The following is a 24070-nucleotide window of genomic DNA, read 5'->3' as shown; positions in this document are numbered from 1 at the left end:
TTAGTAATACATATTTACCAAAAACAACTAGATAAATTTAAATTATAGAAACACTATACATACGAGTCGGTTTTAAACAACAATTATAATGTAACATTACCAGACCTCAAGATCCGATATGATTGTCATATTTTTTTTTTTTTATTACAGTAAAACTTCGGTAAATTGGAAACCCCGGTAATACGGAAAATTTCTTTGGTGCTTTTTTTCAAATTTCATTTATTTGAACCTTGTCAAAATGGAAAAATTGCATGGTCCCAAGCGATTTCGTCTTATCAAGGTTTTACTGTATATTATGAATATTAATTTTAATATGTTTATATCAATAATAATATGTATTTTCTTTGTAATTAGAAAAAAAAGTTTGTAAGATTTAAGCCTAATAATTATTTATATTTAAATATTATATTTTAAATAATTTTAATTTCCATCACAGTTAAAATATCTATAATAGATTGTTTTAAATCATGATAAATAAAATGTTTTACTTATAAAGATTAAGGACGGTTTAACCAATTAAGTATTATCATAATATACAGGATGTAATTAAATGTGATGAGTAATTCATATCTTATTAAACATTAAAAATTTACTCCAATATTCTACTGATGGGTTTTTGTATAGGACACGCTATATTAGTGTATATAAATAATTTAAATAATTGTCACATTGTCATAAAAATAATACAATTTAGAGACAATTATTAATAATTACAAATGGTGAAACTTAAAACATGTCTAATAAACAATGCAATTGTCGTGAATTTAAAATGAGCCATTATCTTCTTGGTGATGAATGTGTTGACAACAAACAAATTAAATTTTAGTCCATAAAAAAAGATATCAGATATTGTTACCATATAATACATTAATACTACGATGTATGGCTATAAAATATAAACCATAATGATTATGTATAAACAAATAAACTTTAATCGTGGTAAACATAATATTAATATATACAACATAATACACACGGTGGCACTCAGATTACAGTTAACTGATACATAATACAAATTTAAAATACATAATTTAGTTTAATTCATTCATCCTTGCTTGTTAATAATTGTAGCAGCTTCGCGATCAGATTGTGGCAAATCTTTGTCGTCCCAACCCCATGATAATTGAGTATCTGCTCGTCCACTTATTCCAGTACGTTCCACACGTTTACGTACAGTATCGGCTGATACGGTTTTCAGGTCATATGCCCATCCAATTTTTGCAAAGAAATCAATGAATGCAGTTGTCATATTGAGTTTATAATCACCCAATTCTGCCGCCTTGTAATCCCACGGGAATACATGGTGGTAGTTGTGCCAACCCTCTCCCAATGCCAATAAAGCTACAGCTATATTTTCAGAAGGATTTATAAACCTAAAATAAATAATAAAAGATTAATTTACATAAAGTTCAATGTCACCTCATTAGTTATTAAATTACAATAATAACTTAATCATTACCTGTCATATGGTCTTCCACCCCACATATGTGCAGCACTATTTACTAACCATGTGACATTAAGCGAGAAAGTATATCGAAACATAGTGGCCACAAACCAAGAATTTGCCCAACTTTCGCCCCAACAATATACAGGTAGCATTGTAGGTAATATAAAGCACAACAACGGCATCAGGAACTTGTAATATCTGTAATTTATAATTAATAATAATTAATATTCATGTTTGAAAATATAGGCTGCTGCTGCCCCAAGTTATAAACATATTAAACATAAAAGATTAACTTACAAGTACATAATACGTACTTATATTACATAAAAATAATTTTTGATTACACAGTACTGTCCACTCTTTTTTTCAAAATTCAATAATTTTAAGTAAACAAATTATTATAATTACAGATATATATCAAAATAGATCAATAATATGATAATTTATGCATTATAAATGTTTGATGATTAATATTAGCAGTGCTTATACAAAGTAAGTTAATAATAATTGTATAATAGTTAAATTTTAATAAAAACATTACTTTTTTTGGAAAGAAACAATTGGATCAGCTAGTAAATCAGTCATATCAATACCACGTCCTTTTTCCAAAATTTCTGGGTGTTTACGGCATAACAACCAACCAACATGAGAAAAAAAAAATCCTCGGTTTGCATTATGCGGGTCTGCATTTGTTTCACTGTACTTGTGGTGTAGTCTATGGTCACGAGCCCATTCATACACATGGTTCTAAAATATAAGCATATTGTTAAAACCAAAATAAATTCCCATGATATACATAATTTAATAAAATATTTGTGAATAACTAATAACTACAGATAGTTTTATAAATTATAATATTTATTATATTATAAATATAACCTATTCTAAAATCAAAAAATTACATAAAGCAAAATAATAAATGTAGTAAAATGTTACAATTGAGAAAAACTATTGTACAAATATTATTTAAATAATCTAACTACATTAAAAAAAAAATTAACAAAATTAATAATATTTATTTGAATTATAATAGTTAACCGTAGTAAGTTATATATACAACTTAATTTAAAAAAAAAAGAATGTACTTGCTAAAGATATGATCTACTTTCTTTGATTTGTAGATTTTTAATGTAGGTATGTAAATATTTTATTTAATATATAATAATTAATTGTAATTAAAAGAAACAAAACAAACATTAATTATTAACCCTTTGAAAAGTATAGATTTAAATTAATATATATATATATATATATATTTTTTTGTTATGATTTATAGAGCAGTGATCCTCAATCTGGGAATTGCTATATATAAAATAGTTAGTATCATAAAAGGATTTTCAGAAATATGAAATTATGATGAGTCAAAGACTAAAAAGATTGAGAATCACTGTTATAGCGTAAAAATGCTTTTGAATTTTTGTTGTTTGTCTTCAACAAATTTTTACTAAAAGACTATTGATATAACAACTATATGTGTTAGATTAAAGATTGTGCTATCATAAGAACATCTTTTTTTGTAATATCTGTTCACTAAAAAATTAAATATTTTATAAATAATAGGTATAATTTTTTGATAAAAAAATACACTCTCTGAAACTATCTATACAAAAGCAATGAGATTCATCAAATGGTTATTATTTTAATCTTTTGTTATTTACTGCAAGAAATATTTATTTGACAAAAGATGTCAACAAACAATTAAAGTAAGCATATAAATAACATTTACATAAATGCTTTAACTATAACAGAAGCAATCAGTTTCCAATTAAAATATTAATATTATAAAAAGCAATATATACATGAAAGATATATTATTAAAATAGTAACCATAATGGATGATAATTGTATTAATTTGTGTATAAGTACTATTACTAAAGGTAATAAAATATTAAAATAAATGCAATAAGTATAAGACACGTTTTATACGTGAGTAATTTAGAAATTAAACTATTGGCTCTAATTCACTCATCTATTACTAAAAATGCTTAAGAGGACATACTTATATTTAAATATTCCATATTCTGTGCCTAATCTGATAAAGATGAGCACTTTCACCGACATAAAATACAGTCTAAAAGAAATGAATTAAAAGATGAAAAAGAATTGTTTTATTTATATTTTAAACTTAATGAACTGAAGATAAATAATATAGTATCATAAATGTAAAATTTATAATATAACCTAATAACCTAGGTTTACACAAGATACTTTAATAATGTAATTTGAAGGATTTTTTAGCAAAAACCACAAAACAATGAATAAATTGTTTAACATATTACAATGTATAATATATGAATCGTATATTTATATTTTATTTTATTTCCAATTAAATAATAAGATAATTTGAATAAAAAAAACATAGGTTTATAACTAAATGGTAGTTAAAAATGATTAGGGATTTAATACAGGTTTAAGTAAGATAATAAAAACCAAAACTTAATTAAAATGAGAAAATTACTTACAACCAGATGTCGATGGTTAAAATGTTATTTTATTACAGACAATAGTACCTTCAGTTTTTTAAAGCAGATAAAGATATCTCAAATTTAATTAAATATTTTTTATAAAATCAATTAGTCTAAATTAATGTATGGAAGTAAAACCATAAATAATCATTGTATTCAATTTGGGTCCTGATACACCAAATCTATCAAATTGCACTAAAAATAATGTAGTATTATTCATTGAAATTGTAAATAAGTTCATCATTAAACTCAATAAAATAATAAACTGCTTTGTTAATGTTATAAATATAAGTTAACAACTAATATTTTATTTAAATTATGTAAATTATTTTAATCTTTTAATTATATTGAGTACACATATAAAATTAGCCAAATAAAGCATATTTATATAATGTTTCAAACAAAATTAAAATGATTAATATTTAACATCAATACATAATATATTTCCAGATTAAAACCAGGTTTATATAGCACCATGTTGTGTAAAGTTGAGTATATTTAATTTATAGGTATTATACTTGTCACAGCATATTTTAACAAATATATTAAATAATAATTTTATTTGTATTTTTTTTTTTTTTAATTGTGTAGGTCTTCTACTTATTAAAATATACAGTTTGTAACTTAGGAGAAAAACAAATTATATAAATTCAGATTTCAGATCAGTGGGACAAAAATGATTTAAATCAAAACAAATTTCATGAGTAAAACATAACTCAATTATTATTTTCAATACTTATTTAAAATAAGTAATGGTTAATAAATAATAATAATAACAACAAAAAATACCTGAAAAGCTATTGTATTGAATATAATTAATATCACACGCAATGGCCATTTGGCTTTATACGCCCGATGTGACCAAAGTCTATGAGCTCCAGCTGTAATGCCAATTGAAGATACTTGATACATCAATATTGCTAAATAAAAAAAAATAAACATAAATATTTTAATAGGTTATATTTAATATGTAAGTTGTTAAACATACCAAAAATAGTTGTGGCAATTTTAGCAGAGGTAAACATTAGTAGCACACCATAAAGAGCAGCCAAATGAAGGTAACCAAACAACATGACATTGCGCCATACAATTGCTTGATGATGTCGTTTACTATTTGGTTGGGTAAGATGTGTTGTCCCATTATAGGTAATTTCTTTGGATTCGTCCATAGTTTGATTTTATTATCTGTAAATAATACTAAATTTGAATCAAAATAAAACCAAACATAATGTATATTATATAAAAAAAAATGTATATCAAACTGAATAGTAGATAGGTTAAGTAGTATTTTATATCAGATTATAAATTAATATTCTTATGGAATTTTTTAGTCCATATTACATTAAAATTAAATATGCATTTAAAATATTTTTATTAATTTATTTAAATAACTACCTAGTCACTAGTATATTAGTATGCTAGTTACTGAAGTATAAACTACACAACTTACAATATATAAGAACAAAGTTTAACATTTATTGACAATTAATATCTCAATATTTTAAATATTTAATTGTAAACTAACAGTCTTACATCCTGAACTCGTGAACCATACTGTATGTATTTATTTTGTATATTTATTTAGTTATAAGTTAGTTATTACAAAGAAATACAAAGAAAAAAATGTCTACGCGTATATTATTTAGATTTATAAAATAATTTTTAACCAAAATAAATATCAAAGGTTTTAATAACATTATTTATTAATATATATGTCAGAATTTAATTCTTTTTTTTTCATTAAATATTAATTTATTATGATTATTTTAAATAAAAAATAATTGCTGCTTGGTAACTTTAATATTTAACAAATCATCGTATTTAAAAATATATTCTGAGAAGTATAATAGGTTTTAGATAAAACTAATTATTAATTATATAACATCTATGACGTGACAGAATGTCATGCTGATATCTATATTAAATAAATCACATATTATTGTATTAACATATAAGAAATATTCAATTGTAAACTGTCACAATTGTGAAAAAAGTCTCCATTACTGCTTTTTTTATAAAAAAAATTGAACAATTTTATGACTAAAACCAAGTTTGGCAAAATATATATGGTTCTTGACAACTTTTTTCTACAATGTCAATTTCGTGAATTCATGAATTTTGAAAATAATCGAGAATTGGACAAATAATCACAATAAAATATATGAGTGATAACAATAAGTTCTGATTTTGTTTATAACAATAACCAACTATAATAGCGTCTAAGAAGTGACAAAATAATATTAGATCAGCAAAGATTAGACTATGTGTGGGCTACACATTTTGTTGGTCTTATAATAAAGGTTAAGAATTTAAGCTCTGTACTATAATTGTTTGAAGCCCACTCCAAATTATTTAGATAAAAGTGTACTTTGAATAATATTGTCTAGGTACTTAATGTTTGTTGCACAAATATAAAAATACCTATTGGCTATTATACTTTATGAAAACATTGAAAACAAATTTATGCAATAGTATTATAGCTGTGAGACGATGACTCTAACCCCCTCCCCCTTATTTCGCTATCAAAAGATTTTAGCACTTCGACCCCCCTTCAATTTATAAAATATATAAGGCTTATAGTTATTATTATTATCATTCCGTTGCGCGGGAATTAGTAACTGCAGGTGGTTATCGAGAAACGGACTACGAACACCGCTCACTCTCACCACAAAATCTAAACATAACTATAATATTCATTCGGTGAGAATTCAAAATTCGAATGGATGAATTCTACGCGGGTACGCTCGCAGAGCGCACGACGTACGGAAATGTCGATTGGTGGATAAGTGATGGGGTGGGGTGGCGCAAACGAATCAACCCGAAGGAACGATTAAAAATAAATAAATAGAAGAAAAACGTCGACAGTTCGAAATTTATTCTGCGCCGAGGGGCGATTAGGGTGAGAAAAGTCAAAGAAATTAGATAACCATTATACATTTTTTATTTTCTTATCGTGACAACGACACAACGAGTGGGCACCTACGACGAAGACCGCCGCCACCGCAACACACTCGACACGAACGCCGTTGCCATTTCGGCGAACAACACGTGCCCAAGGTCGCAACACGAGAGTCGCACAAGCGGTGACGGCGGCAGCGGTTGAACACTTGTTGTAGGCTCTACAGCGGCGGGCGGGCGGCTACAACAGACCTCCGTGTCACGTGTACGGTCGGTCGGTCGGACGGCCGGGTGCGCGCGCGCGCGCACGAGCTCGCTCGCTCACCGGCCGGTGGACGGCGAGGGTTTTGCTCGCGCGATACACGTAAACGTCATAAACACGTCTGTACATACCTGTAACAATGTACACCCTACGACTGGACAACGACGACGTTCATCACACGACGACGACAACGACAGATTTCCCGTTGGGGACGGGGTGCACGCGACGGGACACCACCGGGCCAGACGTCCGGATATCTTGCCGGCCGGACAGCGGGTACACCTATTCGCGGACTTGGGTGGAACGATAACGGTCGAGAGAAAATCAGAATTAAACGACAATGTTAAAACGGTACGATGGACGGACGGTTGAAAGACCACGAATGCAATTTGGCGGCGGCGGCGACGTCGCAAACGCAAATGGGGGCGCTACCGACGGAAGACGCGAGAAAACTCGTACTGCTGATACAGCGATATCGTACCGAGGCCGGGCGAGGCGGTCCCGAGTCGCGGCGGCGGCATCGGATCCCTCCGTGCGATACGGATTTAATAATTCTGCCGGGAGAACCGATACAGTTTGGGCCGCTTGTGCTGCCGCCGGTAGCGGCCGAACGAATTATTTGCGCCAAATGCGCCACCCGGCGCCCGGTTGTATTCAAAATCAAGCGGTGTGCCGGTGGTTGAGTCGGTGGGTGCGCCGACGCCGTCGCGACGATGACTGTGACTCATCTGCTGGCCGAAAATAATGAGCGCGATTTTTGTTTTTATGTGACATCGTCGCAATCGGTGGCGAATCGACAGGCTTTTAGCGATTTTTCTTCACGTTGCGGACTTCGGTGCGACATTCTGGCCGAGATGACCGATCTTGTAATCGCGTAGACGTACCCATATAAATTGCGGATGGGGTTCACAATTGCCCCTAAGCCCCACACACATTATTATTATATTATGATATCTTGTTTGAACTTGAACTTTGAATACAGTTGAGAATTTGTTCGCTTAATTCATTGTGAATTATAGTGATGTTAAAATTTAAAGTATGTGTGAAAATCATAATTTGTGTTTGTGGAGGAGGGGAGATGCAGTCATGTCATAGCGATATTACTGGAGTCTTGTGAATTGCTGGACGTGTTTTCCTGAAAGGTGTATGTCACGCGCACACACTAATTATGTCTTACACGTACTGAGCGTCTGAGCATAAAATACAATCATTTCAAACGCGTAAATATAATTGTGTTGTAAATATATTTTTATAAAAAAAAAAACAGGCCTTTTTTTGTACAAAGTTTTTGACGATACAATTTAATTTTTTCATAAAAAATCCAAATACTTCCCCAATTATCCCTACGTCACCCATTTGAATAATTTTACAACTATTTTTTACAAAGTTATTAAACTATAAAAATTATAGTATATATTATATAAATAATTGTATTTTAGGTTAAAATTGTGCACGAACGAATCCTGGGAATATAGCTAGTATAATATAAATGAATATCGACGTTATTACGTATAAAATATAGGTACCTACTATGAAGTTTGATTGGCCATTGTCGGCGGCGTGACGCGATAGCAAAACTAACAGGCGTACGAGCGAACGTAGGCAGTAGGCACACAATATGACACATTATGTTATTACATATTATTGGCATATTGTTTACCGTACCATCATTAAGTTTTATTATAATTATTACGTCAATGCATATCGGTAAATTACGGTAACGGGTAAGGGAAAATGTTCGAATTATTTTACGTTTCGTAAAAACGGTATTATAATACGCGTTAGGTTATTATTCCGATTTCTCAGCTTAAGTTATAATATGTATTTATAATATAATAATGTCACGTACTTTTTGGCAAAGACAATTATATTATAGTTGAACTTACGAAGCTACGGTGGTACACGATTTCTTAGTTCTTTCATAATGATCAATTGAACGGTCGCACATACGCCATAACAACCGTAACTATAAGTAATAATATAGTAATAACAGTCTATTATAAAGAGACACTCCTACAAAGTGCAGGTGTTATACCTGTGCTATGAAATGTAAACAATGATTAATCTAAATACAACAATGATACTTTAGCCAAGTTATCTATGTGTAACTAACAATCTAATTTTTTCTCCGTTACCTATCATGTGTACCTACAAACACATGCACTCCGAAGTGGCAAAGTCCTATAACATTTAAACATATAGATACTATATAAGTACCAATATAATATAATACATTTTGTGCAACTTTTTGTTGTATGGAAATAGGTACATGGGCGAATAGGCCTACCGGGACACCGGGAAATGCCCGGTGGGCCCCCTTCGTATTTCGGTAATGGGGCCCTTTTTAGACTTGTTTTTTCATGTGGGGGTCCTATTTAAAATTTCCCGGTAGGCCAAAAATGGCCTATCCGCCTATGAATAGGTACTATTATTATAATTTATAGCACCAAAATGAGTTGACGTAAGATGAACACGGATTATAAATCAATAAAACAGGCGATCATAAAATAACCAATCATAAACATATTACAATTTACAGCTGATAGCCTGCTACACTTACTCGACCGATGTGGCCATGTTCAAGGACACTTTTTTCTCGATCTATTCAATTATAAGAACTGCCTTCAGAATTCATCATTTCAACTGTAAATACTATACACGTTCTGTGATACTAAAACCCTAAGATAATTAGCAACCACCGCGTCGCTTTTACAAAATAATATATTTTTTACGCGAGTAAAATTAATTATTCTCTCTCATTACGGCAACACGTAACACAAAGTTTGGAAATATAGACTATATTAGTATATTACCATTATTACCTTTTCGCACTTGACCGATCGAGGATGTTTTTGTATAAATATATAAATATGAAGAAACCTCTACATTGTAATTGTTAATCTTAAAATTTTGAAAATGAAAATAATTGTAACGAGTTATGAAAACCAAAGTATTTTTGGATATTTCATTATGAATGAAAAACAGTATTTTAACATTTCTATTCGTAGTTTTGTTGAAATTAACCCACTATAAAATAACATAGTGACATTAATAATATATTAGGTATATACTGTTTATTTGAACTAGTAAATATTGAGAAAATTTGTATTGGCTGTTTACGTATACACAATATACTATAACGCATTAAACACTCGATTACGTCAATTGACATTAATATAGTCTACAATATTAATCTGACTGTTATTTTTTGAGTACGACAGTTATTTATAAATAGTTTTTAATTAAAGTTTTACCTAAAAATTATTTTAAAAATTACAAAGAATTTCAAGTTTAAATTACAGTATTTACTTGTTAAAATATAGAAAAATTATATTTACTTTTATGAACCGTAAAACAATAACCTTAGAAAATATCCTTTTATTTTACATTATTTTTAAGGGTTAAAAGGTTACAAGTCAATTAAATAATGCATATAACGATAACATACATATATATTATATATATTACACATTTATACTTAATCTTGACTTATTTTAATCATATAGGCACTTATTATGTAAGCATGTACCTATAATATAATAATTTATTTTAATAAATATAATGTATTATAGTATAACACAATAATGTATATAGATTTATATCAAAATCGAATGAATAAAAAGAGTATGTTGCTGAGAAAAATGAAAATATTACGTCATATATTAATGTATCTATGATGATTATTAGTTGTTACTTATTATATTCTCTAAACTTATCACTAGGGCTCGGATTTATATGTATTTATAAAACCAAAAGATGTATTTACGTTAGCAAATTATGTATATAAATATATGCTAAAAATATCAAAATATGTATTTTACTAATATGATATATTTATTAATATTTAATTATACATTATAATATTATATCCATATGAGTTTCTAATGAAACAAATTATATTTTAAATAGTAAAATTATTTAAAATAAGTTGTTACAAATTATAAAATATAAATAAAAAAAGCTGAAAAAAAATAAAAATTTAAATTATCTTGATTACAATCTATGATAACAGCCATTTTTGAATTTTTAAATTCAAAAGATCTTTGATTTGGTCGTAAAATTGCCTTATACCGACTAAATGATCTTTCGGCTTCCACTGATGTTATTGGATAGACAAATAGTATTGCATTATGACTATGTCTGAAGGAGTAAGTTATATTTACCGTAGATTAAGTTCAATAATTGGTATTATTTTGTTACTATTTTGTACTTTTGGAAATATGGCAAATTGTTTGTATTGAAAAATACAATCGTACATAATTAATAATTATTAAAAAATCGTAAATGAACAAATTGTCAAAATATGTAGGACAAAATGGAATTATTGAGAAATATGTAAAAACATGTACTTTTAGCAAAATATGTAAAATAAAATATAGTTAATTTCATTGGAAATCCCTTGAAACGAATTTATCACTCACTTAAATTAATTTATCAAGTCACAGTAAAAATATGTATTTACATATAAATCCCAGCCTTACACCAATAACGTGTGTATATATTTACGTACTTTTAACTTATATACCTAGTACACCGTACTTAAGTAATCAATAGGTAGTTATACTATTTAGTATTTTCTGATTTACTAATATTCTAGCTGTTTCTACTTATAATTAATTTGTTTATTTTAAATCTTTTAGATTCTGAGCGAAACTCATATATCACATATCTTATACTTAATAAGTTATCTACTATAAATATATTTTCGATTTATAACAATATAAGATGATGTGATATTGCATTATTGCAATAATACTACTTATAATACCGTTTTTGAATCACTTATTAATTATTATCGATATACATAGAATCTAAAATATATTGGTATTATAGTGTATTACGTAACTGTTGTTGGCTATTTTAGACGTTTGTAAAAAATATACATTGTAGTATTGTACCTAGCTACTTTGTTATTTTAGTTGTTACTACTCACTATAAGTTCAATGTCATCCCTTCAAAAATAACTTAGCAGCATACTGGGTCATTTGATGTAGGCAATTAATTTTATCATAACCTTCACCAAACAAAAGTATTAAACCATTGCATATAGTAGTATCATTAGATATAGTAGATAAATATTATAATATTGTATCTATTTAAAAAATAAACTTATTATTAAGTAAAAAAAAAAAACAGTAATACTACTCTAATTTTTAAATTTTTATTTCGTTTTACAGTAGGTATACCCACAACAAAATTTTAGGTATTTATTATTGTGATAACGAGTTGTTATTATACTTAATAAATATATTTTTAAATGTTAATTATTAAATGATAGATGTAAATTTAGGTACTACTAATAACTATATTATGATTGATATTAGTAGCTAATTATTTACGACTTTAGAAAGAATTCTAAAAAAAAAAATGAGGTAAAATTTAAAACGTTTAATTGTTGTGTTGAATTTAAATAACTAAAAATATTATATGTGACGTTTATAATTGTATTACTCCACAATAGCAATAAATAATAATTACAATCATTTATTATAATTAGCTCGTAAAATCAATCTTATGTAATTGCCAAAATGATATTATAATTCAACTACTTTAAATTATAATTGTAATATTATGTTGTCTTTTAAATTAAAACTTACATTATGCGTATATCGATGATAAAATAATTATAGCATAAACATGTGTACAATTAATTTTTAGCGTAGTATACTGATATGGATAAGAATGAATTAACGTATATGCTCACGTATGTGAAAAGAGTATACATAGAATATTCACACACCGTAATTAAATACACTTTTTTAGACTGTAATTAATTGTATACATATAGATACATTAAAAAAAATATTTATAAATTAATAATAATTTTTTTTTTATATAATCAATGATGTATTATTAATAAATAATAATAAACATAACCATATTAATATATTATGTAAGCCACAATAAATGAATACCTATAATTTTGTAAGATTTATACATTTTTAGGAATACTGCTACGTATTTATTTATTAAATGAAAAAAGAATCAGGTATTCATCAAATACGATTCGATTATATAACACAAATAGTATTACGTTATCAAATGAATTTATGAATCCCTACTATATATTATTATAAATGCAAAAATAACTGCATGTTTGTTACACTTTAACGCCAAAATCTCTGAACCAACTGTAATGAATATATGAAATTTGATACAAAAATAGACCTTTGAAAAGACATAAGCTAATTTCGTCGTACAGAAAAAAGACTTAAATTGGTTGAAATAGGGGTTGAAAGTTCGTAGTCACACGTTATACATTTTACAACAATCCTATTATGAAATAATAACGTACCCATATACAATTTTAAAATCGTATAGTTATTAATTCAGCTTTTATAATCATGATATTAAAATGAGTTAAACAATTTAAAATTAAAAAAACATATTAGTGGTTATAATTATTAGTATTATTATAATGAGTACCCTAAAATTAAGTTTGAACTTTGAAGTCCACAGTTTTTAAGTAGTCCAATCTGGAAATTTTTTTTCTATGTACAAGTTCGTCAAATTTCATGCTTTTATATTAGAGTTGACTTTAGAGCTGTGATTTGTAATTTTTCGTCTATTTGACTGAATTTTTAAGTAAACTTCTACCTAGTGTTCTTTAAGCACTTCAATACAATTATAAATTGTTGCTTGTGAAACTATTATAGACTATATAGTGTAACGGCCAACGGTTACAATTTTGTATCATCTAATGCAATTTATTTTTGCACTTTTAGTCTATCAAAAAAAATAGACAATTTGCGCTCTTGAGTTTCACCAATCGGTAGATGAATATAATTTTTAACAAAAATATTGCATTTATTCTTTTAAGGACGCTACACTTGCATGTGTTGTCTCCGTCTTACAAATGCAAAACATGGTAAAAACTGTTCTTCATGGGAAATACTTAACTGAGAAGGTTACCACATAAAAAAAGAAAATTTTGACTGTGAAATATGGTTTTTATTTTTTCGATATCGGAACTATAAAAAATAAAAAAAATAAAAATGATATTCACAGATAATGTTCTCAACTATATTGTGTATCAATTTGGAGTCTTAACTATCACTTCAGTTTGAGTGCTATTACTGCAATTATCCCACGCTAAATAATTTTTGCTATTTTGCTATGTTTTACATGAGGAAGGCGAGAATGGGCTTTTCGGAGCTGCCAATTCGGCGATAAAAACAAAATACAAGCTAAAGCGAAAATTAAATATCTATGGTTGGTTAAGTTAGTTTAATAACATTTCAAACAGAATAAATGCATGAATTTATTTAGATAAAAATAACTTCTAAAAAAAAAAAATAATAAAATTAAATACTATAAATTTAAAAAAAAAAACCAGTTTGTGTTAAATTAATAAATTACAAGCAGGAACACAGTACACAGTACGAACATTTGGTTACGGGTAATAGTTCATGGAAAAAGTTAAAAAAAAGTTAGAGACATGGACAAATTTATTTTAAATAGTCGATAGATATGTTAAAAATTATATTACCAAATGTATCAAGATCGGGGTAATATCTAATAATATAGTATTAAAATAAAATATTGACTAAAATTCTAACATTTTTAAACTGGTTTTTTTTTAAATCTATATTAGTTTATTTTATTATTATTATTTTTTAGAAATTTTTTTTTTCTAAATAAATTCCTGCATTTATGTTATTAAATAACACTTTTGCTTGTATTTTGTCTTTATCGCCGAAAAGTCCTAGACCCCATTATAGCGTACTATAGCTTTTAATTATTATCTATCTATATCTCTCTCTCTCTCTCTCTATATATATATATATATAAAAAAGTAGTATTTTCAATTAAACATTAAATCTCAAAATTTACTTGACCTATGAAGCTGAAATTTGGTAAGTAGAAAGTATAAAGGTAGGAGATGTTCATTATTTCTTGTGAAATTCAACTCCTAAGGAGGTTAAAATAGATATAAGAGGTAAAAATAGAAAACGTTATATTTTTTATCGGATTTTTAAAATCGGTTAGGAGTGACATGTTTGAATGTTGATCCCGTATTATCGTGTACAAAATATACTATATTATGTACATATTTCCACTACAGTATTACATTTTAAGTATGTATAATGTCAAGTTATGTTGTGCATCTTTAATAAATTCAATAAATTATTGAATTGTTCGTAATAGAAAACACAAGTAAATTAAGTTTGAACTACATAGGCTCGTGAGTGATTAAACACAAATACTTAAAATACCTAATTAAAATGAACGTATTGTATTGGGTATTACACCCACACGCATATAATATATTGACTCATGGCTGCATATTACTAGTTGCGTCCAGAAGATAACTACAAAAAAGGTCTAATTCGAATTGCGGCCCGAGTTTATTTTGGGTACAGATGAGTTGCGGCCTGGGTTTTTCAAATTCTAGATAATTTAATATTGACTGATAAAATATAATCACAGTATAATGTAGATACTAATAAGTACACCTTAGTCGTCGCTTTACTACCGCCAAGAACGTTCCAATATAATAATTCTTCTGTTTTATTTATTTATAATGTCGAATGAAATTTTGAGTGAAAAAAATCACACTTTATTTGTAATCGATGGTTATAAATTTAGTTTTCAAAAAAAATTTAAAAAATAATAATGATCGATATTGCTGTACTAAAAAATGTATACAGCATATATTCATTTAAATAATAACGTAATTATTAAAAAAGTTTTAAATCATAAAAACCACAAAAAGATAGTGATGAAACATTAAACAGACAGACTATAAGTAATTAAGTGAAACGTAAAGTTGTTGATGATATTAATGAGAAGCCGAGTAAAATTATTCATAGCCACCTTACACAAGACGTAGACACTTTGACAACATACGATTTAACATTAATAAGAAAAAATTCAGGTAGTAATAATATAATTTCAAAAATAATCATCATAATTAAATATTATTTTATTAGTTTACAAAAAATTAAAATGTAAGGATAAAAATTAATTAATTATTATTTTACTCAATAAATCAGTAGTGTAACTTTTATGTGACAAGGAGGGGAATTTAGATCTATGAAAAAAAACTTAAGCTGTCAATAATTGTCAAAAAATGCTATAAGTACGGACTACGGACATTTCCCACTCGGGCATTTTTTTTTGATGATATACTGACTTATGCACCTAAAATGTGGACAATTGTAAATTTCACCGATTACAGGTATTCGATTTTGGGTTCGATTTACAACATGTATAAATTTCACCAATACTTTTATTTTGATCTAAAAAACACGTTAACTCCATCAATGATAAAATCCATAAATTACAACTATTTTTTCATTAAATTTCCATATAATTAATATCACTATAAATTTTAAATTTTATTAAGTTATTTAATTTTTTACTTTTAAGTAGCCGTTTATTATTGATAATTAAATTAAAAATATAAATACTTTAAAATGCTCATAATTCACTTAAAAATTAAAATATCGTAAAAATCCAACAAGAGAACACATATAATGTTCTTATCTAAAAGTTTGATAATAAGTCAATTCACTCTAATATTAAAACTAAAAGCACACTATTGAAACTGGTGAACGAAAATGTACTATGTCGTACGTGTGTAAGACTACAGAGACAACACATGCGGGTGCGACGTCCTCTTATAGACATTCATGATATTATGATTTAAAAAAAAAATGGTTATGTTTCTGTTTATAATATAATAAAATATTAGCCTGTGTATGTATATTTAAGATACATTTAAAAATAAATATTGAAATGGTGTTTAGGAGTGTTGGGGAAATAATCTTCACGGATTTATTTGTCCTCAGCACCCCCAATAATTGAACTTTAGTTGGGCCTATATATGTAGTTAGACGATCTAATGTATTATAATGTAATTAAATACACTTTCGCATATAAAAGTTTTTTTATTTGCTGTTTGTTTATTTAATCCAAACGATTATGATATTATATCTCAAATTATTAAATTATTAATTACATATTAGTTGAAAATGCCGCGATATGGATACATCTACAGGGTTTTTTCTCTTGTACCTATGTTATGACTTCATGAGCTAAGGCTCAGAAGTTGATGCAATTTGCATTTTTTTTTGGAACTTTTTAGACAATGCTCTCCTGGCTACAAATATGTTTCATTAACATGTGAATCTGATGAACTAATTTTTATTTTGCATTTTTTGAAGTTTATTACTTTTTAAATCATTTTTTGAAATGTTTAGGTCATTTTCCCACATTTTCAGTAAATTTTACTGATTTCAAATTAGTTCACTTCTTACTGTTTCTTGTCGATTGCCATTATGCCGATAACTTACTTAAAACCTTGAAATTACCACGGACTAAGATTGGTAACTATCCTATTTTATCTTACCCATTACAGTCGTCGTTGTTGTGTTGTAGTGGATATTATTGTACCTAAATTTTATTATTTTTTCGTAATATTTTCAAAATATCGAAAATTAAAATGTCGGTTAATGCTCGTCTACGTCTACTATATTTGTAATTTTTTTATATAATTTTTAGGGACATTTTTTTGTCATTTTTATTTAATATTTTGAGTAATTTGTAAGCTTTGATAAATGTATACAGAATTTTATAGTAAAAAAGAGTACAATTTTAAAAAAAATTTATTTTTACTAATTTAAAACAAATATTTGTAAATTTTTTAGGTCGTTTTTTAAGGTACATTTTTTGTTATTTTTATGTCATATTTGCATTTTTATAAGGTTATTTTTTTATGTTTTTAAGGTCATTAACTTCCAAACCCTAGACTCATGACTTATTAAGCACCTTTTAAAATTTTAATTTTGTATACAAAACACACATAATACACAAAATACACATAGACATTTCGGAGTTAAATCTACAATAAATATGGGAGTTAAAAGTAAAATGTCAAGTTAATAGTTAGTTCTACTCATGATAACACTTTTTGGGGAGTCATCGCTTGACAATTATTATGAATTATCATAACTATAATTAAGCATAAGTTAAGAAACTTTATTGTTTCAAACAAACAAACTCTCGTGTGTTGGTATAAAATATGTATAAGAGTCAATCTATAATATTATAATAATTTAATTATAACTACCATAGTTAGTATATTTGATTACCAAAATAACTTTAATTTAACAGCACCGAACATCATTTTAAACATAAAGAAATAGTAAATTTTACAGATGAATAATCACATTATTTTAACTATTCCAATAATAAGTAGTCAGTAGATAAAACTTTATAAGACCAAAAAAGTGTTGATTTAACTCCAAAGTTATTTAAATAAAAAAAATGTTATTCCATTATAATTTATGAGTTTATGACGTTATTTTTACATAGGAATGGGATAGTTGTTTTAACTCCATGCTATGGTAAAATGACTACAAGTTTATGAGTTATTCTGAATTATTTTTACACTTAACATAAATATCAACGAACGCTGTTGTGAAAAGCCATCTATAGCTGATTTGACTGCTATGGTTTGAAAGTTATTTTTACTAATTACGTATATGGTATATCATTAATTATAATATTATACTATTTTAATAGTTATATATTTTTCAATAAATGTCAAAATATTTACTAAGCCCGTCAACAATTATGTCAAATAAGTAGGTATAAGAATTATAATTTAGACAAGTTTTATCACACGTTCGTTTTGTATCCTGTATATATCTCAATTATTCGTGTTGCTAACGATACAATTTAAGGTGCCTATTATACATTGAGAAACAATTAATTTTATTTTACCTTAGTAGTCAATTACAAAATGTTTTTTATAATATCTTAGTTACATAGATAAATATTGTAAATATGTCTATACTTAGATAACAGTGTTTCCATTTGCGTAAGTAAATTAGGTAGTGGCTCAGTAAGTTAGGCGTTAGGTTAGGAAACATTAGATAACACCCCCTTCTGTAGTTTAAATACGTACCCCCGGGCTCCTTTAATTTTTGCTTTAAATGTACAAAATAAAATTGATTTTAACTCCTTAAAATAGTTGAGATAACATTAGTGATATAGTTGAACTGAAACTTTTAGTTATTTTAGCTAACATATAGATAAGTTAAACCAAGTCCGAGTAGTTACTATTAACTACATAGCATAGTTAAATCAACACTCCTTAAGTCTCAAGCGAAATTTAACGATCGCATGATGGAATTGACTTATTCAGTGGTTAAAACAACTTCACAGTTTTTTGTATGTGTAACTTGTCTTAATGTTAAAATAACCCCGATAATAGTCAATAATTTCTCAAATTCTTGGTACATTTTACATATGAATTTAATCCCGACATTGATGTCAATTCAACTACAAGACAGCCTTAGCTCAAAATCGACGTTCGAATTTGTAAAACATTGACAAACGTTGTAGTTAAAACAACTCCAAATTTGTATGCGTATATTTCTTATATCTATAGATATATTGATAAAAAAGAATATAGTAATGTCATAGTTTTCATTTTAGTAACAAATAATATATCACTTACTTTCTTTCGATTAGTTTCAAAGGCCTGTATAACTCTACTTGGTAAACACAGAGTTGTTGTATGATCTAAACTCTAAATTATGCACGAAGATTTATATGGATTACATTAAAATTGCATCAAGATTATTAAGATTATCAACAATTGAATAAACATGAGAGTAATATAAATAATGACAGCCGTGGTGTGAATCAACGGGTGTTCACACGAGAACTGACTATACTATGATTGGTGATTATAATATTGTGACCCAATGCCGTAGTCAAGGGGTGGGGGCACTGGGAGCACGTGCCCCCGAAATCTTTTTTTTTTAGCCACAGTGTACTAGTATCTTACACAGAGCCAAAGATATTTTTATAAGTTATATCATTAATATATATATATATATATTTAATTCAAGGAAAATCCATGATAACGATAAATGATATTAATATAGTTATATTGGCTAACACATTAATCTATGGTTTAGGTTTACAATTACAATAATATTAATACATTGTTATATGTTAAATGTATTGGAACCATAGTTTGTTATAACATAATAGTAATCATAAAAAAGTAGACGTGTAGTAAACAATTTATTTACAAAAGTAATAGGTGATAAGTATTAAGTATAGCATTTATTCATATTCTAGCATTGCATAAATTAAAAAAAAAATGAAGTGCCCCCCCCCCCAATAAAAAATATCCTAGCTGTACGGCACTGTAGTGACCTAACTAGTAGCCAGTAGGTAACGTAAAAAACAATAATTTTATTCAAAATTTCCATGTACTTGTTTAGAATTTAAATCTACTAACTTAAATCTAGGATTTTTGTTTTTGGTAAATAACACGAATAAAAAAACTTATACGTTGTTTTTATATAATATAACATGATAATTGCATAACTCATAATTTATTAATCATGTCTATTTGTGATAATAATCATTGATCAGGAGCAGAGTTTTGGAGAAAAAATTCAGACTACTAACCAGTATTCCTATTACATTTTACCCAAGATACCCCTTTGTATAATATTATATTCGTTACATTTATTTATTTTATAAATACATATTAAATAGGTACTGTATTATTATTTTATTTATTTGAGTATTTAAATTAGACGATTGAAAAAAAAAGTAGTTTAATAAAAATATAATATTTTAGTTATTGAATTATACAATATATTAGAATATAATATATATATTTAAAAAATATGTTATTAATAAAATTAATGTATCACTTAGTTTTAGAGACTTAAGTTAATAATATATAAAAGTGATATGCATACATCGAAATATTAAATAATGAACTACAGCAGTGTAACTTACTCTATTTATTGATACCTATATTGTGTATCTTTTTAGATACACAGTTTAATTTTTAATTTATGAACATATTATAGTATGGACATCCGGTTATTTCAACTATAATATTTGTTCAATCATTATAAATCAATTATAATTATAAATATCATTGACATTAGTAACCAATCTAAACATCTGTTCAAACAATTCATCATCATGATTAACAAATACAATATTTAAAATTAAAGAAATGTATTAGTTTTAATAGTTTAATAATATTAGATATATAAACGTTTAAAGAGTAAGATGAATATTTCTGATAATAACTAGCTCTCTAGTTACCTAATGTCTTGTACTTTGTAATAATGGACAATTTTCAACGTGTATTTTATATGTGATGATATTTTTTTAAATTATTTATCTTTGCCTCTTAGGATGTCCATTTGAAGCACATATACTATGCAATGTGTATTATATAGGTGAAAATCTGAGATATTATTTTATCATATTAATTTAAAAAATATTAAAATTTAGCCAGGGGCAGATAAGCCTATCGGGAATAATATAATAATAATATCGAACTATATCAATTTGGAAACAGTTTATTAAGTTTATTTTATTGGTATTAGGCTTATAATTAAAAATGTAATAAATACTTTTGCATTTACGTTAATAATACATTACATTGTGTACATATAAAGACATATTTAGTATGTTTTCTAGGCAGTTTACCAATTGCGCTCTAAACATTTTACAATACCTAAGGAAAATATTATATTAGTTAGTTATAAATAAGGCCAACAATTATATGCCCTAAAAATCTATAAAATATGTATACAGTTATTGAGTTTACTCTAAAAATTATAAAATATGCCCTTAAATATGCTCTAAAAAAAATGTTATCGTAAAAATGATTAAATGATTAATTTTTTTTTAATGTATTATACTATAATGCAATTATTGCCAATGATTTACAAAAATGTGTGCTATTAAAAAATATTAAAAATTAAAATTAAAGTAATAATTAATAAATAATAAGTTAAACAAAAACATTAATCAAATGATAAACATTTTAATTTTTTCTTGATCTTATTGCATTGAACAATTAATGAATTGGATGAGTTTTCAAACAGCTTTGAGTGCCGATTGCCCGTTAACAAATTTTTGTAGCGTGAAAAAGAACGTTCTACATCAACGGATGTAATAGGTGCGTATATTTATCTTATTAAATGTTCTAGGATACCTTCTACCATGGAGATATCACCGGATAATACCTACTTTAGAAATTTTCGTAAGAATATGAAAACCATTATTTTTTTTAAAAACATCTTCACATTTTTTATCAATATCTGTGCCATTTGTACTACTAACTTCACATATTTTACTTCACGCAGTTTCTATATTAGTTTAATTGAGTCTTTAACGAATTATTAAGATCTTAAATAATATGCTGCAAAAATATACTAAATTCTAGAATATGGCCAAAAAATGCAAAAATATGCAAAATAAAATTTCGTGTACATCATATTTAGGTTATGAAACAAATTTTGGTATAAACTAGCTATTTTTTTGACCAACCAATAAAAATATGCAAATGCATACAAGTATTGGCCCTAGTTATAAATTATAACTTATAATTATTATATTTAATGATTATTATTATTATTGTATAATAAATGATAACACTAACCGATTATTTATTATATGTATTGTATTATAGTATTAATACATAATTGCACCTTGGACCTTATGCCCTATAATAATAAGTAAAATAAATTAATAAATAATTTTTTTCGCATTGTACAAGTTATTTTTTGATTGTTAATTATTCAAAATTAAATACCAGTTCAGTTAAAGTTATATTGCATTATACAATGGAACCTCTATAAGTCGAATTTTCGAATTTTCGAGTTATCAAGGTTCCACTGTAACTCATTTCATAAAATTCCCGATACTGTTACTGCAAAATACCCAGTCATTTAAATCAGTAATCAATTGATCAACAAATAAATTTTAATTTGCAAGCATTTTAGTATATATTATACAAGCACAATTGGTATACTGACCCTAAACGAACATTTTGTTTTAGGCGCAATTGGCCGATGCCCGTTTTCTATGTACATTATGGATAATTAATTATATTACTATTAACTATTATAATGTATCGTATGATTCGTATGTATGAGTGGTGCACCGGTGCTCAGAAAAGAAAAAATAACAAGAATGATATTTTAATGCCGAGCACTTCTAAGTGCAATAAAATAATTGGATTTTTTTTTCTTGAGTATGTAAAAAATTATTTAAGACATTCAATGTCACATGAGCATTTAAAAAGTTTAATGTTAATGAGTATTGAAAAACAAATGTTAACTAAAATTAACCCTAATGATATTATTGTTAAGGTGGCTACATAAAGTGATGTATTAAAAAAAAAATTAGTGTATTAATAATTATGATTGAATAGTTTTATATTAAAATAAAATAATATCAGAGTAAGAATTATATAGACTTGTTTTGTAAATGTACTGCGAGCAAAGCGATCAAAAAATGTTTGAAATCATTTCGTTCTGGGCCCTTGTATTCAATTTCCGGTAATACAAAACAGCCTTAAACGTCCTTGAATACAGCGAAGGGTTAGAAATAGTTATACATAAATAATGAATATATAACTATAATGATGTCAGTTAGGAGGAGGACAATCGAAACTTTAACCCTTTAATTTTTAAAAGCCTAAACTCAGCAGAATTTATTGATAATTCATCTTATGAAGATTGATTAGGATAATTGCGGTCAAGCACGCCGCCCTCACCCCCACAAAAAAATAATAATAATAAAATTGTATTACAAATTAACTCGGTAACTATTTGAATAATTTGCTATTTTTTTTTAAATATAAATAATAAAAAACAGTCTGCAATTTTTAGTATTGCTCACTTCTATCTACTGTTGTAGTTATTATATTTTTACAATAAATGGTTTGTATAAACAAATTTATAATTTTATTAATACTTATATATTTCCAACGATAAATATAAAATAACAATAACTTACAAAACAAATTTCTTGCCAGACATCAATTGAATAAACAGCTATATGACAGAGGTTAGGTTGTAAGAATTTCAATATAGCTACACACAAGTATATTGAATAAAAACAAAAACAACAATAAAAACATTTATCACAATTTATTTGTAAAAGGATTAGACCACTAATAGTGATCTATACATATAAGTTGATCATATACAG

The 24070-nt window shown here is 26.7% G+C and overlaps 1 protein-coding gene across 5 annotated transcripts; it reads right to left on the bottom strand.

The window, feature by feature from the left end:
• Nucleotides 1–675: 675 nt before the first annotated feature.
• Nucleotides 676–23960, bottom strand: LOC113550149 (acyl-CoA Delta(11) desaturase-like). 5 transcript variants are annotated; one of them, XM_026951829.1, is made up of 6 exons: nt 23876–23960; nt 4901–5097; nt 4702–4832; nt 1989–2194; nt 1460–1645; nt 676–1373 (listed from the first exon to the last, which is right to left on the bottom strand). In XM_026951829.1, exons 2-6 carry the CDS (start codon nt 5079–5081, stop codon nt 1046–1048), a joined length of 1032 nt encoding a protein of 343 aa, XP_026807630.1. In that variant the 5' UTR covers nt 5082–5097; nt 23876–23960; the 3' UTR covers nt 676–1045. The 5 variants fall into 5 exon arrangements, with proteins under 5 accessions (XP_026807630.1, XP_026807629.1, XP_026807628.1 ...); XM_026951828.1 differs by lacking the exon at nt 23876–23960 and adding an exon at nt 19542–19731; XM_026951827.1 differs by lacking the exon at nt 23876–23960 and adding an exon at nt 8959–9090.
• Nucleotides 23961–24070: the final 110 nt, after the last annotated feature.

This window comes from Rhopalosiphum maidis, chromosome 1, assembly GCF_003676215.2.
Source record: "Rhopalosiphum maidis isolate BTI-1 chromosome 1, ASM367621v3, whole genome shotgun sequence".
NCBI lineage: Eukaryota > Metazoa > Arthropoda > Insecta > Hemiptera > Aphididae > Rhopalosiphum > Rhopalosiphum maidis.
This window is presented reverse-complemented; position numbering and strand designations above follow the sequence as displayed.

Coding starts and splice junctions, on each gene's coding strand:
- LOC113550149 (XM_026951829.1), bottom strand. CDS start 5,081: ATGGACGAATCCAAAGAAATTACCTATAATGGGACAACACATCTTACC. Junction 1,646..1,988: donor ATTGTTTCTTTCCAAAAAAA/GTAATGTTTTTA, acceptor TATAAATTACAG/ATATTACAAGTTCCTGATGC. Junction 1,374..1,459: donor GGTGGAAGACCATATGACAG/GTAATGATTAAG, acceptor TATTTATTTTAG/GTTTATAAATCCTTCTGAAA.